Genomic DNA, 16,277 nt, shown 5'->3' on the forward strand with positions numbered 1-16,277 from the left:
CCACTATGGAGGCAGTAAAAAGGCCAGTGGTTGCCAGGGGTTGGAGGTTGGGGGGGACGGTGTCTGGGGGGGAGCCCAGAGGACGTTCGGGGCAATGAAACGACTCTGTGTGAGGCTGCCAGGATCGATACGTGTCATTACACATTTGTCGGAATCCACAGAAAATATACCTGTGTACGTGTATTTCCGTACACACACACACACACACACACACACAGAGAAGCAAGAAAAAGCACTCAGCCCACTGGAAAACCACCCAGCAGGCTGACAAAAATGACGGTCAGAAAATAATACGGTGTTTGTGAGGTCGCGATGCATTAGGGACTGAAGATTCTCTGAAGTTCGTTACACCCAGGAGGTCTGCTCCACAGACCGACTGAAAAGCTTTGACTGAGCACCAGGGATCCCGGTCTCTTAGCTTCACCTCCAGCCCTTGACAGGTCTCCTCCCTCCCCGGGCGGCCCTCTGGCCAGGCCTCTGCAGCTGCTGTTTCTCCCGCACCGTCCCCTGCACGGACCAGCGTCCCCGTGGTGAGGGCCAGCCCGGCAGGACCAGCCGGCAGTGCCCAGCAGCCAGGGCCTTCCTCGGGACGCCCCTGGGGGCGACCTGCCTGGGCACCCAAGGGTGGGTTCCCAGCAGGTTCCAGCAACGCCACCCCGCAGGACTTCGCCACCACCCAGTGAGCCAGGCCCTCCCCAGGCAGGTCTGGCCCTCAGGCCTGGGGGAGGGACAGGCGTCTCAACCCCGGGCCAGCTGCTCCTTCTATCTGCAAGCCCTGTGTGCTTTGGCACCCTCTGCACATCTTCGGAGTCAATCCCTTGTTATTTCAAGTCTTTGTGACAGTCAGTCATGCTTTGTTTTACATTTTCCCTGTTCAAATTACAGTGTGGTTTCCGTCGCCTGGTTGCACCCTGGCTGGCACAGCAGATGGGGGGGCGGGGAGGGGAGGGAGCGAGGGAGAACCGGCCCCAGGGGAAGCCAGGAAGCCAGCGTCAGGCACAAGGCTTAGAAAAGAAGCACAGAGTTCCTGCTGTGGCTCAGCAGGTTAAGAACCCAACACAGTGTCCCTGAGGATGCGGGTTCATTCCCAGGCCTCACTCAGTGGGTTAAGGATTCCGTGTCCCACAAGCTGCGGCACAGATCGCAGATGCGGCACAGATGCCGCACTGCTGTGGCTGTGGCGCAGGCCGGCAGCTGCAGCTCCGACTCAGCCCCTTACCTGGGAACGTCCATATGCCTCGGATTCAGCCCTAAAAGGGAAAAAACAAAACAAAACTCGATCGCTCAGTACCAAGTCAGGCAAAGAGAAACACAACTATTTTTTTACTATTTATTTTTTAGATTTCATTTCATTTCATTTTTGGCCACACATTCAGCGCGTGGAAGGTCCTAGGCCAGGGGTCGAACCTACACCAGAGCAGCAATCTGTGCTATGGCTGCGGCAACGTGAGATCCTTAACCCGCTGTGCCACAAGGGGAACTTCCCAAACTACTTTTTAACCAAGGAAATTTAATATATGGAATTAGCTGAAGGCAACACTGAGATTAAGGCCACAGGAAATTACCTACCACCCTTAAAACCAGAAGCATGAAGGGAAGAAGAGAGGATATAGGACCCAGAAGCCTGGAGCTGCTGTGGAGCTGGACCCCGGATCTCTGTGGAAAGGGGTGCCAGGCGATGCTGAGCCCTCTGGCCGGGGAGGCAGGGCCGGGCTGGCTCCCGGGGGCGGCTCTGAGTGACCGCTGCAGGCCCTCTGGGTGCGAAGGATGCAGAACGGGAACCGATGGCAGCCATCCAGGGGAGACAGGAGCAGCAGGCAAGACGCCTCCTGCCTCTGGTCTCCTCCAGTATCCCTCACCGGCAGAACCTCCCAGAAAGCAGGCGAGAAGTGTGTTCATGGAGCCCCGGCCCCAGCAACACGAAACGGCACAGGCACCAAGCCCAAAGCTGAACAAACGACAGTCTCCTAACTAGAACATTAAAACAACCACTGGAGCTCCCGTCCTGGCTCTGCATAATAAGCCAACATAGTGCCCCTGAGGACGCGGGTTCGATCCCTGGCCTCGCTCTGTGGGTTAAGGATCCGGCATGGCCGTGAGCGGTGGTGTAGGTCGCAGACGCGGCTCGGATCCCGTGTTGCCGTGGCTGTGGGGCAGGCTGGCGGCTGCAGCTCCAATTCGACCCCTAGCTTAGGAACCTCCATATGCCATGGATGCAGCCCTGAACATTTTTAAAAGTTAAAAAAAAAAAGCAGTTCCAGGGCAGTCCACGCAGACAAGAGATGTGACATGATCCTGAGACATGAGAGAGCTCAAGACACTGCTGGGAACCAAACGGCAGCAGGAATCCAGCCTCAGGAACCAGGTCCCAAGGCCAAGAGGAAGCAGGAAGAGCCACAACCAGCCCAGGCAGAGTGCCCACCAGTGCCACACACTGTGTCCTACGTGGGTCAACGCATGTCACCCACGACAACCTTCTGGGTTCGGGGCTAACGGCCTCCTCCTGCGCACAGTACCCAAGGCGTGGAGGTCGTGCTGTCCCTCGAGGGGCAGAAAGCTTGGGAGAAGCAGGACTGGCAGAAATGGTTGGGGGCTCTGCCCCCAGAACAGGAGTCATGGCTCATCAAGGAAGGGGCCACAGGAGAATTCGAGAGGAGATGAAGGCTCCGGCTCCACGGGCATCCCCGACAGACAGCGACCAGGAGGCATGTTTTAGGGCAAGAAGCCTCCCGTGTCCTGCAGCCTCCCCACCCCTGCTTTGCCAGGAGGCAGCCTAGGGCCTGCTGACGTGGCCCCCGAGCTTGGGCCCTTTGCCCTCACACCTCAAAGGCAGAGCCAAGGGTGAAAAAGGCTGAGCTGTGGGATGTGCCCGTGTTACTCACTTATTCACAGTAACCCAAATCAGGCACTTGAAAGAGGGCTGGGAAACCGTGGCCCAAAAGCAAAACAGAGAGGTAAAAAAGTATGCGATGGCAATGCTGAACCAGGAACCTCAAAACGGAATCAGTGGAATACTACTAGGCCATAAAAAAGAACAAGAGGATGCCATTTGCAGCAACATGGACGGAACTAGAGATTCTCATACTAAGTGAAGTAAGTTAGAAAGAGAAACACAAATACCACGATACCACTTATACCTGGAATCTAATAAACGGCACAAATGAACCTTTCCACAGGAAAGACTCATGGACGTGGAGGACAGATTTGTGGCGGCCAAGGGGGAGAGGGAGGGCGTGGGAGGGACCGGGAGCTTGGGGTTAGGAGACGCAAGCTGCTGCATTTGGAATGGATAAGCAATGAGATCCTGCTGTGTAGCCCAGGGAACTATACCTAGTCACTTCTGATGGAACATGATGGAGGACAATGTGAGAAAAAGAATGTATACATATATGTTTGACTGGGTCCCTTTGCTTCCAGCAGAAATTGACAGAACACTGTAAACCAACTATAATGGAAAAAAAATACAAATCATTGAAAAAATATTATAATCTAAAATGAAGCAGGATGGAGTTCCCGTCATGACTCAGTGGTAACAAACCTGACTAGGAACCATGAGGACGTGGGTTCAATCCCTGGCCTCGCTCAGTGGGTTAGGGATCCAGCGTTGCTATGAGCTGTGGTGTAGGTTGCAGACACAGCTCGGATCTGGCGTGGCTGTGGCTGTGTCCTAGCCTGGGAACCTCCATATGCCGCAGCACGGCCCTAAAAAGGCAAAATAAATAAATAGATAAATAAGATACAATAAAGCGGGACACAAAGCTGCAAGTACACATCCAAACCCATACATACAAATACGGAAGAATTTTAAAAAAGGCACTTCAGGGTTTGTGTGGTGTAGCCTGCACAGACAATGATCATTTTTCTGTCCACGTTTTTTGAGCTTTTAAAAGTTACTCTGTAAGGAAACCATATTTTTTTAATTTCTTCATACTCTGTAATGCAATTTTATAAAATGTTCATAATAAAAATACCTTCATTTTGAATCTTAAGTCGTAGCTTAAAATGACATTTATACGTCTACTGAATATTTTAGCATATTAACCCTGAAATCCTTACACAATTTAATTTGACGCACAAAAAAAAAAAAAAAAAAAAAAAAAAAACCCTAACAACAGGAGTTGGTCTGAAAGTCACCCAACCCCACAATTCATCAGGCAACTAAAAATTAGCCCTCTGAATCAGAACACAATTCTGGGAAGGAAGAGGTTTACAGATGTCCCCAAAACCAGAAAACTCCAGACAAGTACAAATGACAGTTTACTTTTACCAAACAGCTTATCAGCTGATCTTTATGTAAATACTGCAGATGTTACCAAGCCCCTCAAAAAATCCCAACATTATTTTTACAGATTAGAAAAGAATAAAGGCCAAAAACAACACCAATAACTCAATTAAAGTAACTCATGCTTGTGTTTATATAAAATTTGATGAGCATCATGTATTCGTCACACCACTGCAATTATTCTCTGAAAATAATACTCTAAATATTATTTTGACAACGTAATTATAGTTCTTACCTCAAGAGCGGTAACAAAAAGCTGGCACAGACACCCTGCTAAAAATCGAGGGAGAAGGTTCTCACAGAGAAAGAGTCAAAAGACAGCACAGGCGCTATATTAGGAACTAGAATAAAAGATTTGTAGTGAACATGCTATAAAATTTGTCTACGTTTCATTAGTTTTGTTTTTTTGGGTTTTTTTTTTTTTTTTTCTTTTTTAAGGCTGCACCCGCGGCATATGGACATTCCCAGGCTCGGGGGTCAAATCGGAGCTGCAGCGACCAGGCTACACCACAGCCACAGCAATGTGGGATCTGAGCCGCATCTGCAACCGACACCACAGCGCCCGGCAACATCAGATCCCAGAGGCCAGGGATCGAACCTGCTTCCTCATGGATCCTAGTCGGACCCGTTTCCACTGCACTGGGACAGGAACTCCCTTAAGTTTCATTAGTGAACTGAAGTTTCATTCTTGGATTCCAAATAAAATTTAGTAATATTTTTAGCTGCCTTTTTGAAGAAAGCAGTGAGAAATATCACTTAACTCCAATGTTTTTCTCTCTCTCTCTCTCTCTTTTTTTTTAAATGGCCAGGGATTAAATCTGAGCCACAGCTGCAACCTGCACCGCAGCTTCAGCAACACCGGCTCCTTAACACCCTGTGCTGGGCTGGGGATTGAACCCGAACGCTCACAACGACCCAACCCGCTGCGCCCCAGAGGGACCTCCCATGTTCCTTCTTGCCTCAGGAATATCTTTTCAACTCTGTCAATAAACACAAGCCGTCCACAAAAAGCTGAAAAACTGAAAAAATTAAAGAAGCCCTAAATACATGGAAAAGATGTTTCATATTCACAGCCTGGAGGACCCCACATCATTATTAAGACGGCAATTCTCCTTCAAGCCATCTATAGAGTCGACATAACTCCTAGTATCCACAATATATAAACAACTCTTACCAATTGACAACAAAATTTAACGGCCCAGTTAAAAAACTGGGCAAAGGCCTTGAAGAGACATTGCCCCAAAGAAGATTTTACAAATATCCAAAACACACATGAGAAGATCCTCAGCCTCGTCCGTCATTAGGGGAATGCAAATCAAAACCACAAGGTAACACCTCACACCCACCAGGATGACTACAATCCAAAAAAAACCCAGAAATTAAATGTCAGCGAGGATGTGGAGAAACGGGAGCCTTGTACGTGGTGGGTGAAAATCGCCACCACGGAAAAGGTTGGCAGGTCCTGCAAGTTTTAAATATAAAATGGATGCGGCGTCCCATTCATTTAGGCAAATACCCGAAGGACCGGAAAACGGGGGCTCCGATGAGGACAAGTCCCTGCGCAGGCAGGGAGCACTATTCTAAAACGTCAAATCGCGGCACAAAAACCAGAAGAGAGAAGCACCCCAAATGCCTATGGACGAAGGAATGGATAAACCGTGAGATATCCACACCATGGAATAGTATGCAGCCGTAACAAGAAATGAAGCACTGATACTTGCTACGGGGCAGATGATCCTTGAAAAACACGCTAAGGGAGGCCAGGCCAAAAAACAGGTCATCTAATGCCACAATTCCATTTATACGAAAACTCCAGACTAGGAAACCCACGAAGACAGATGCTCCTGGTGAGGGCCAGGAGCTTGGGGAAGTGGGAAACCGACAGCAACGGCCCAGGGGGTCCGGGGTTTGTTCTGGGGCGGTGACAAGGTCTCTGGTTAGACAGAGGTGGGGGGTGTACAGTATCGTGAATGCACCACATGCTACTCGTTTGTTTTTTTGTTTTGTCTTTTTAGGGCCGCACCTGCAGCATACGGAGGAGGCTCCCAGGCTAGAGGTCGAACCAGAGCTGTAGCTGCCGGCCTACACCACAGCCACAGCAACACCAGATCCGAGCCGCATCTGTGACCTACACCACAGCTTATGGCAACGCCAGATCCTTAACCATTAAGCAAGGCCAGGGATTGAAACTGCGTCCTCACGGATGCTAGCCAGATTCATTTCCACTGAGCCTTGACAGGAACTCCTGATTTTAAAGCGATTAATTTTTTTGGGGGGGACGTTCCTGGACCAGGGAGCAAATCTCAGCTACAGCTATGACGTCTGCCGCAGCTGCAGCAATGCCCAATCCTTAACACGCTGTGCCACAGCAGGAACTCCCTAAAGTGGTCACTTTTGTGGTATGTGAATCTCATGTCGATTAAAAAATATGAATTAACTGATACAAATGCAACTACCTAACTGTGAACAACCCTCAGTATACTTCACATGAAACAGGTCTATAAAGACCTACACGCTGACGGCTGGACATCAGTGAAGAACCAAGCCACCAACCAAACAACGAATTTATTTATCAGTGACAAACTGCTCCATAAAAACTTTCAGAAATGTGCTCCTTTAAATATTTTCTTAGATCATCTATTTGCTTCAACGAAGAGAAAAAAAATGAATCCTGAGAAGGGATGACATAAGCTTTCACCGTATGTTGCCAACACGGAGTGTCCCATTTTTTGTGGCAGATGTGGGATAGAGAAAAGGGATAATGGGCTGAGGGGGACACAGAATCACAGGAAGATTTTTTTTGTCTTTTTACGGCTGCACCTGTGACATATGGAGGTTCCCAGGCTAGGGGTCGAATCGGAGCTGCAGCTGCCGGCCTATGCCGCAGTCACAGCAACACGGGATCCGAGCCGTGTCTGCAACCTACGCCACAGCTCATGGCAACACCAGATCCTTAACCCACTGAGCGAGGCCAGGGATCGAACCTGCGTCCTCAGGGATCCCAGTCGGGTTCGTTACTGCGGAGCGGCGACGGGAACTTGTTTAAGATGGAAAATAGGAGAGCACCTCACACGCTGATGCAAGGATGTGGTGGAGAGGGGAGGGGAAAGACGCCTGGGAGAAGCGCTAACTTTAGGAGAAGGGTTTCCGCGTGGGCGTGTGTGGACAGGATGCTATGCGCACGTGGAGGAGGCCGGCTCCGCGCTGGTGGGTATTTAGTCACGGCGTGTGCACCCTGCTTCCTCTGGGCGGCTGATTCAGGAATACATCATTGCAGGAGACACCGAGTCGGTCCTTCGGCTCCGTCGGTGACCCAGTACCCACCCCATCAGCGTTGCTCAGCGATGACAAATCCAAATCGCAGTAGGTTCTGAATGCGCTCTGAATTACCACGCCACGGTCGGCCTTCAAAAGTAACCGCCCTTCCACGCAAGAGAGCGAAATCTCTATTTCACAGCTGATTCTTCCTCCCTCTCTGTTGAGCCCTGGGGCTTACTGTATCAGAAAGTGGAGCTAGAAAAATATGTTAACACCTTAAAACCCTTTCCAGCCCAATCCTGCGCCCTACCAAACTGAGAAGACTCGAGAAATCGTTGCTGTTCGGAAAAAACTTCGAGCAAACACTTTGTGTGCAAATACTTGGACAAGTTAATGAGTTCAAAAAATAATTACACGGAGTTCCCGCAGAGGAAACAATCCGACTAAGAACCATGAGGTTTCAGGTTCGATCCCTGGCCTCGCTCAGTGGGTTAAGGATCCGGCATTGCTGTGGCTGTGACCTAGGCCGGCCGCTGGAGCTCCGATTAGACCCCTAGGCTGGGAACCTCCATATGCCACAGGTCCGGCCCTAAAAAGGACAAAAGACAAAAAAAAGTAATAATAATAATTACAGTGTCCCGAAGGAAGAATTCTAAATCAAAGAGAAAGGTGCGGGAATTTTCACAAATGAGTTTTAAGTGAAAACACTTAGAAAGCGGAGTAGCAAGAGAATGAAACCGAGCCAGGCAGCACCTCTAGCAGCCTGTTCAGCCTGTTTCCCTCTGGGCCTTGGTTTCCAAGCTTGTGAAGAAAGACTATCCACTCAGGCGCCCTCCTTTCTCATAGTGGCCACCACATGACATTCAGATAAGTGGCTTCACTTCCTACAGGAAGTATATAGTGCATATCTGTATATGAAAGCACTTTTTCTTTTTTTTTTTTGCCTTTTCTAGGGCTGCACCTGCAGCATATGGAAGTTCCCAGGCTAGGGGTCCAATCGGAGCTGTAGCCACCAGCCTACACCACAGCCATAGCAACACGGGATCCGAGCCGCATCTGCAACCTACATCACAGCCCACGGCCACGCTGGATCCCCAACCCACTGAGCAAGGCCAGGGATCGAACCTGCGACCTCATGGTTCCTAGTCAGATTCATTAACCACTGCACCACGACAGGAACTCCAAGAGAGTTCTCTTAACATTGACATATTTTAGTTTAGATTTTAGGTGCTTTTTGTTTTGTTTTGTTTTTTTAAACAGGCTCTATTGCTCGTGTCATGCTTCCTTCTCTGATTTTTGCCTGTGTAGCCCTCATTTACTGGTGCTTCATTAGTTTAACATTCTTCTTGTGCAGTTTATGGAGTTTTTAAATGCTGCCTCACATGTTTCTTCTGAAACTGCAATACTTGCAATTTTTATTCTTACACTAAAGTGAAGACTATTTGACACTGTATGGGATTTTTATACTCGAACAATTTCACACAAGGGAAGACAGGTTAGCGTTTTTATGGACTTTCCCCATTACCACTGGATTCACTTCAAGTATTCTCATACTAGACAGTGTTATGGAATGGCGACAGGACTCTCCTGGGCAAATTATTTATTGTGTATGTTGCTTTAGAACATTTCAGACCTTCTAATCTATTCACTTGTACTGAATATAATTTTTAAAAACTTCAAGACAAAGTATACAGTGCACATAAATCAATTTATAAAGTGATGAAGACATGCACATAAATCAATTTATAAATCAAATCTTTTAAACACTGGAGCAGCTAGAACAGTAAAGTAAGAATTCTGGTGGGAGTTCCCATTGTGGCTCAGTGGATAACGAACCAACTAGTATCCATGAGGATGCAAGTTCGATCCCTGGACTTGCTTAATGGGTGAAGGATCCGGCGTGGCTGTGGCTGTGGTGTAGGCCAGCAGCTGCAGCTCCAATTCAACCCCTAGCCTGGGAACTTCCAGATGCTGTGGGTGAGTCCCTAAAAAGCAAAAAAAAAAAAAAAAAAAAAAAAAAGTAAATATTTGTGGGCTTCCCGCTGTGGCGCAATGGGTTAAGAATCCGACCCCGGTGGCTCTGGTCACTGCACAGGCACAGGTTAATCCTCAGCCCTGGGTCCTTTGGGTTAAAAGACCCAGCGTTGCTGCAGCTCAGCTTCAATCCCTGGCATGGGAACTTCCGTATGCCGTGGTGAGACCAAATAAATAAATAAAAAGTTAAGTATTCGCTGAATTATTACTAAAAAAAAAATTTTTTTTAGTCTTTTTTTTGCTATTTCTTGGGCCGCTCCTGCGGCGTATGGAGGTTCCAAGGCTAGGGGTCGAATCGGAGCTGTGGCCGCCAGCCTACGCCAGAGCCACAGCAACGCGGGATCCGAGCCGTGTCTGCGACCTACACCACAGCTCACGGCAACGCTGGATCATTAACCCCTGAGCAAGGGCAGGGACCGAACCCGCAACCTCATGGTTCCTAGTCAGATTCGTTAACCACTGCGCCACGACGGGAACTCCTAAAAAAAATTTTTTTAACCTCCAATCTAGTACCTTTTATAAGCTGGATACGTACATTAAGACGTTCTTATTAAATAACTCCAGTGTACCCACAAGCACTTCAACTCCTTAGATAAAGACATCAAATGCTAGCCTTTTGTTTCGTTAAATACGACGTCATGACAGTAACCCCTGTCCGAAGGAGCCGTGTTGACGCTAGTGGTTCGAGAAATAAAAACATTCAAGAAAGTCTGGAAAAGCTTCCTGGTCTACAAGTTAAGGAGCCTGGCTTTCCTCTTAATCCCGTATCAGCGGCTGTTAACGACCACAGCTAACTTCCCTCTGCCACGCTGTATATGTGACTTGATGTATGTATGTAATGCCAGGCTCTTCTCACTGGAATGTAAACAGAGGTTTTTGTCTGCTTTGGTCACCATTCAGATCACACCCAACACCCAGAATAGGACCGGCCACTTCCATCCCAATCAAAAGACAGTGTAGAAGCTCCCGTCGTGGCGCAGCGGCTAACGAACCTGACTAGCATCCGTGAGGATGCAGGTTCGATCCCTGGCCTCGCTCAGGGGGTGAAGGATCTCGAGTTGCCATGAGCTGTGGTGTAGGTTGCAGGTGCTGCTCGGATCTGGCATTGCTGTGGCTGTGGCAGAGGCCGGCAGCTATAGCTCTGATTGGACTCCTAGCCTGGGAACCTCCATATGCCACAGGTGTGGTTCTGAAAAGACAAAAAATAAATAAATAACAAATTTTAAAACAGAAAAAAAAGAAAAGACAGTGTATCACTTTGCTAGGGCTGCCATAACGAGGTACCACAGACTGGGTGGCTTAAACAATACACATCTTTGCCCAGGAGTTCCCTTGTGGGGCAGTGGGTTAAAGATCCAGGGTTATCACTGCAGTGGCTCTAGTCACCGCTGTGGCTCAGGTTCAATGGCTGCCCAGGACCTTTCACATGTCACAGGCGTGGCCAAGAAAAAAAATAAAAATCTGTTTGCCCAGTTTTGCAGCTAGAAGTCTGAGATCAAGGTGTCAGTCAGCAGGGCTGGTGTCTCTTTTTTTTCTGCGGCATATGGAAGTTCCCTGCCCAGGGACTGAACCCATGCCCCAGCAGCAATGCCAGATCCTTAGCCCCCTGCACCACAAGGGAACTCCAGGGTTGGTTTCTTCCCAGGCAACTCTCCTTGATTTATAGATGGCCGGCCAGCCCTCTGTATCCATCTATACCCCAATCTGGTGTGTCACTGTTCTTTTTTTTTTGTCTTTTTGCTATTTCTTGGGCCGCTCCCGCGGCATATGGAGGTTCCCAGGCTAAGGGTCGAATCGGAGCTGTAGCCACCGGCCTACGCCAGAGCCACAGCAACGCAGGATCCGAGCCGCGTCTGCAACCTACACCACAGCTCACGGCAACGCCGGATCGTTAACCCACTTAGCAAGGGCAGGGATCGAACCCGCAACCTCATGGTTCCCAGTCGGATTCGTTAACCACTGCGCCACGACGGGAACTCCTCAGTGTTCTTCTAAAGACAGCAACACACCAGCTCAGGGTCTGGCCTCCCTTTCCCTTACGTATCTCTTTAAACGCCCTGTTGACACGTGGCCGTTCTGAAATCTCCAGGGATTCGGATTCAACATATGAAGGGGGGAGGGAGGTGGACCACAACTTAACCCACGACAGGGAGAGGAAAGGAAGTTACTACAGGTTTTTTCATGATAATTCTTTGATATCACAAGTGAGGTTTCTGCGTATCACAAAACTCGGAACATGGGCTGTAATGCAGGATGTCGTACTCAACGCAGTGGCATTTAAATCCTTTTCAAAGATGTAAATAACCCATGCATCACACTGCCAGTTACCTGTCAGCAGGGATTCCTGCTCCACTCGCAGCTCTCGAAAAAGAAGAATCAGATCGACAGCAACACCGATTGTATCCAAGTTCCTGTGTAGGGGTTTTTAAAAAGACAGAGTTAGGCACATTCTTTTTCTTAAACCTTCACTTCGAGCAACGATCCCATGAATGCGGAGACTGCGGGTTACGAGGTCCTGCAGCAGCCGGAACAAGGGCCCTCCGAGGCACCACGTCTTAATCCCCAGATCCGAGAACGTGTTAGTTTACACGGCGGCCCAGGGACCATTACAGTCATGAATAAATTAAGGGCCTTGAGATGAAGAGAGCATCCTGGATTAACCAGGTGGGCCCAGACTATCACAAGGGTCCTTACAAGAGGGACACAAGGGGTTTGAGGAAGGAGACCATGAGCCACGGAAGGCAGGCAGCCCCTAAGAGCTGAAAAAAGGCAGGAAAAAGATTCTCCCTACTGCCTCCAAGAAGACTTAGCCACGCCGACCCACTCCAGACTCCAGACCCCAGAGCTACACCATGAGAAGTTTGTACTGTTTGAAGCCACTAAGTTTTTAGTAATTTGTCACAGTAGTAATAGGACACTAATTCGGTGGCAGAAATGGGGTGCTCCTGGAACGAATAAATATGCAGAAGTGGGGAGTTCCCATCGTGGTGCAGCGGAAACGAATCTGACTGGCATCCATGAGGATGCAGGTTCCATCCCTGGCCCCGCTCAGTGGGTTAAGGATCCGGCATTGCTGCGAGCCACGGTGTGGGTCGCAGACGCAGCTCAGATCCCGCTTTGCTGTGGCTGCGGCGTAGGCCGGCAGCTATAGCTCCAATTCGACCCCTAGCCTGGGAACTTCCATATGCCATGGGTGCAGCCCTAAAAAAGAAAGAAACAAAAATGTAGAAGTGGCTTTGGAATTTGACAAAGGATAGAGGCTGGAAGGGTTCTGAGAAGCATGAGAGCAAAGGCCGAGATGCCTTGAATAGACTGTTGGCAGAAGCGTGCACGTGGAAGGCGATGCTGGGGGGTCTCGGGAGGAAGTGAGGCACACGTGACCCTCGCAAGTGCCACACAGGCAAAACCCACAAGGTTTGTGAGAACATTGCACCGGCAGAAATGTTCTACCAAGTTGAATGTTTCAACGCGAGTGAAATGCACAGAGAAAGGGTGAAATGAAAGAAGGCTGTTCAACTCCCAAAATTCGACAGGCAGGAAACAGGCTGATTAAAAACCATTGGGCGGAAAACACGTGTTAGGCTCCACCTTCCGGAGGAAGGGAAGACGACTCCGGGGACCCGCCCCAGGGCAGAGAGGACTCTCGCCCAGGCCTCAAGACCTGAGTCTCTGCCCGAACGGACTGTGAAATTGCTGGCGGTCAGTGACTCCTCTTTTCCCTCAATTTTCTCCTTTCTTAGAGGGTAAGGTCTAAAACCGTTAGCCGATGCCTGTCCTACCCCTGTATTTTGGGAGCAGACAGTGTGTTGCTGGTTGTCTCGTTTCATGTGTCCCGAGATTAAAAAGGAATTCTGGCTCTGGATGAATCATACCCAGAGTCTCACCCGTGTGTCATGTGGATGCTAAGATCTGGGACTTGTTAGCTGATGAGACTCAGATGAGATTTGGGACCCGAGTCGATGCTATAATGGATCAAGCTTCGGGAGAACGTGAGAGGAGAAGAATGTTCTTTGCACGTAGGACAGACATGACACTTTAGGGGCCCGGGGGGGGGGTCTGTGACAGGCAAAACACTGACTCCCAAAGATGTGCACATTCTAAACTCTGGAAACTGAGACTATGGTACCTCATATGGCAAAAGAGAAGTGATACAGTAAGAAATATGTGTTTGATCTCTGTCCCCAGTTCCTGGCAGCTCCGAAAACCCCTGGCAGCTCCTGTGTGACCGGAGTGCCTTCTTAACACGTGTTATTCACGACAAACCCCTGGCAACCAGAGTTGAGTTTACGCTAGTGAGGTTACTTACTGGGCCTGCAGGGAGCTTGGGGATGGGGGCTCGAGGAAGCAAATCTAAGATGAGACGCCTGCAACTTTCAACCCCGACCTCCTACGTCTGGGGAGAGGAAAGGGGCTGGACACGGAGCTCGATCGCCCGTGGGCAATGATTTCATCAATCAGGCGTCGATGAAGGGACGTGCATAAAAAATCCTCAGCAGTGAGCTTGGAAAGCTTTGGAACGGGTTGATGAACAGGTCCAAGCACTGGGAGGACAGGATGCCTAGAGAGGGGACAGAAGTTCTGTGCCCTGGCCCATCCTATGTGTACGTTCCAGTGGCTGTCCCTTTGGAGAAAACTCGTAACAGCACGTACAGGGCTTCCCTGCGTTCTGCGAGTCACTCTGCTGAATTATCAAACCTGAGGGGTGTCATGGGAACCCCTGAATTTGTGGTCGGCTGGGCAGAAATGTAGTCGGGGATGCCCTTCGCAGCTGGTGTCTGAAGTGGGCAGTCTGGAGGGACTGAGTCGTGGCGTCATGGCATCCGACTAACTCGAGGTGGGTCCACCCAGGATGGAACTGAACTGTGGGACACCCGCCTGGTTTTGGAGAATCAGAACTGGCCAGAAGGTGCCAGCAGAGACTGTCTGGGTGGGATTCAATTAATGGGTGGAAGATGGGAAAGTTATCCTGGGTGGGTTGCCAGAGGGTCAGCGGTGGGAAAAGATGGGGCGCTTCCGCTTTGGAGGTGGGAGGAGGGGGCTGCGAAAGAAGGAAGCAGGTGGCTCTAGAAGCCAGAAGAGCAAGCGGATGGAGCCTCGAGCAGAGACTCCAGAGCTGAAGCTTTGCCACAGGAAACCTGACTTTGGACGTCTCACCTCCCTCCAGAACTGCCCGAGAACACATCGGGGTTGTTCTAAGCTACTGAATTTGGGGTCCGTTGTTACAGCAGCAGAGGCAGCTCATACAGCTCCCTACCACCCTCACCACTTCAACCAGAATTAAAGCCAAAACATTCACCGCCTGCGAAGAGGGTCGGAGTGGGCAAGGCTAGGATTCGAGCTCTCCTCCCCAAGGCCAGGCGGGTGGACAGCCACGGCCCTTCCCTCTTCATCCATGAATAGGATGCGGGGGGCGGGGGGAGCTCAGGAGCCGCCGGCACCGCCTCCCACAGAAGCAGCAGCTGTTGCACCTCTTCCAGCTCTTGCCTCCACCCAGACAAAGGGTTTCCAGGCAACGGGCCCACAGCCTGCTTCTGCGTGGCCACATTTGGGGGGGCAGGGGTGGACTCTAACTTCGTGACATGAAAATTATATGGAATTCAAATTTCAGTGTTCACCAGTGAGGCGTCACAGGGACACAGCCTGTGTGTTTGTTCACGGACTACGGAGGGCAGCTTTCCCACTGCGATGGGCGACCTGGGCCCCTGTGACAGTGATCTCGAAGCCTGGACTCTTGGCCCGGCTCTCTGCAGCACAAGCACAGCGACCCGGCCACAGGGGCTCCGTTTCCGAGCCACGCGACTGCGTTCAGCAGTTTAAACTCCCTATGCCTCTCGCATCATCTGTTCTGCTGTGTTATCCCCCGTGCGCCAGGCATCCTTCGGCAGAACAGAATCCCAGGCCACGCGAAGTGCAGTGCACAGACAAAAGATGTGACAAGATCTAGGCTTGAGCACTTCGTGCCTCTGGCTTAACTCTTTAATAACTGCACACATCCGAAAACTACCGCGGGGCTGAGATCTGAATCCTGAGCGGCTCGGGAGTCATGGCTTTCGTGAAGGGTGGCCTCCAGTCCTCCCCGGGAAACCTTTTGCTGCATCTCTGACTCCAACTATAGTTCTGCCGGGAGCTGACGGCCAAAATGGGTGGAATTTCCCTTTAAATTCAACGGTGACTATTGGGGGAGGGATGCACGGAGGGTTTGGGATGGACATGCTCTAAAATTTGGTTGTCACAACTGCTGTACACCTATAATTGTAATAAAATTCACTGAATAATTAAAAGAAAGAAATTCAATAGTGAATAATAATATAACCCTAGAAGGATGGAGGCAGAAACACTAACCTCCTTAAAGGCTCATTTTCATTTCAACCCGCCCACAAGCAGCACGTGCAATAAGAAGACACCACGACCGCACAAAACACGGCCCTTCCTTTAAGGCCCTGAAGACGGTTTGCTATTTTATTTGCCGCAGTACTTATTTTTGTAATGTTTGTATTTTTCTTGTTTATATATTACTTTTAGACCCCCAAAAGAAAAGCAACATTGTTTTCCAAGACAGGAATATTACCGTGACTTTCACTGTCCTATCATCCCTGAGGCTGGGACAACATGCACCTTCCAGGGCATTGCAGCCAGGTACAGGCACCAGGCACAGGCACCAGGCCAGGCACAGGCACCAGGCACCAGGCACAGGCACCAGGTA

General features: G+C 49.8%; 1 protein-coding gene across 3 annotated transcripts in view; it reads right to left on the reverse strand.

The window, feature by feature from the left end:
• Positions 1-16,277, reverse strand: part of ATXN10 (ataxin 10) — a 160,411-nt gene that overhangs the window by 118,303 nt on the left and 25,831 nt on the right. For all 3 annotated transcript variants that reach the window (XM_013997462.2, XM_021091386.1, XM_013997463.2), the window contains exon 3: positions 11,903-11,985. In XM_013997462.2, the coding sequence (XP_013852916.2) occupies positions 11,903-11,985 (83 nt within the window). The remainder of the gene's footprint in view (positions 1-11,902; positions 11,986-16,277) is intronic.

Source organism: Sus scrofa, chromosome 5 (assembly GCF_000003025.6).
Source record: "Sus scrofa isolate TJ Tabasco breed Duroc chromosome 5, Sscrofa11.1, whole genome shotgun sequence".
Lineage (NCBI taxonomy): Eukaryota > Metazoa > Chordata > Mammalia > Artiodactyla > Suidae > Sus > Sus scrofa.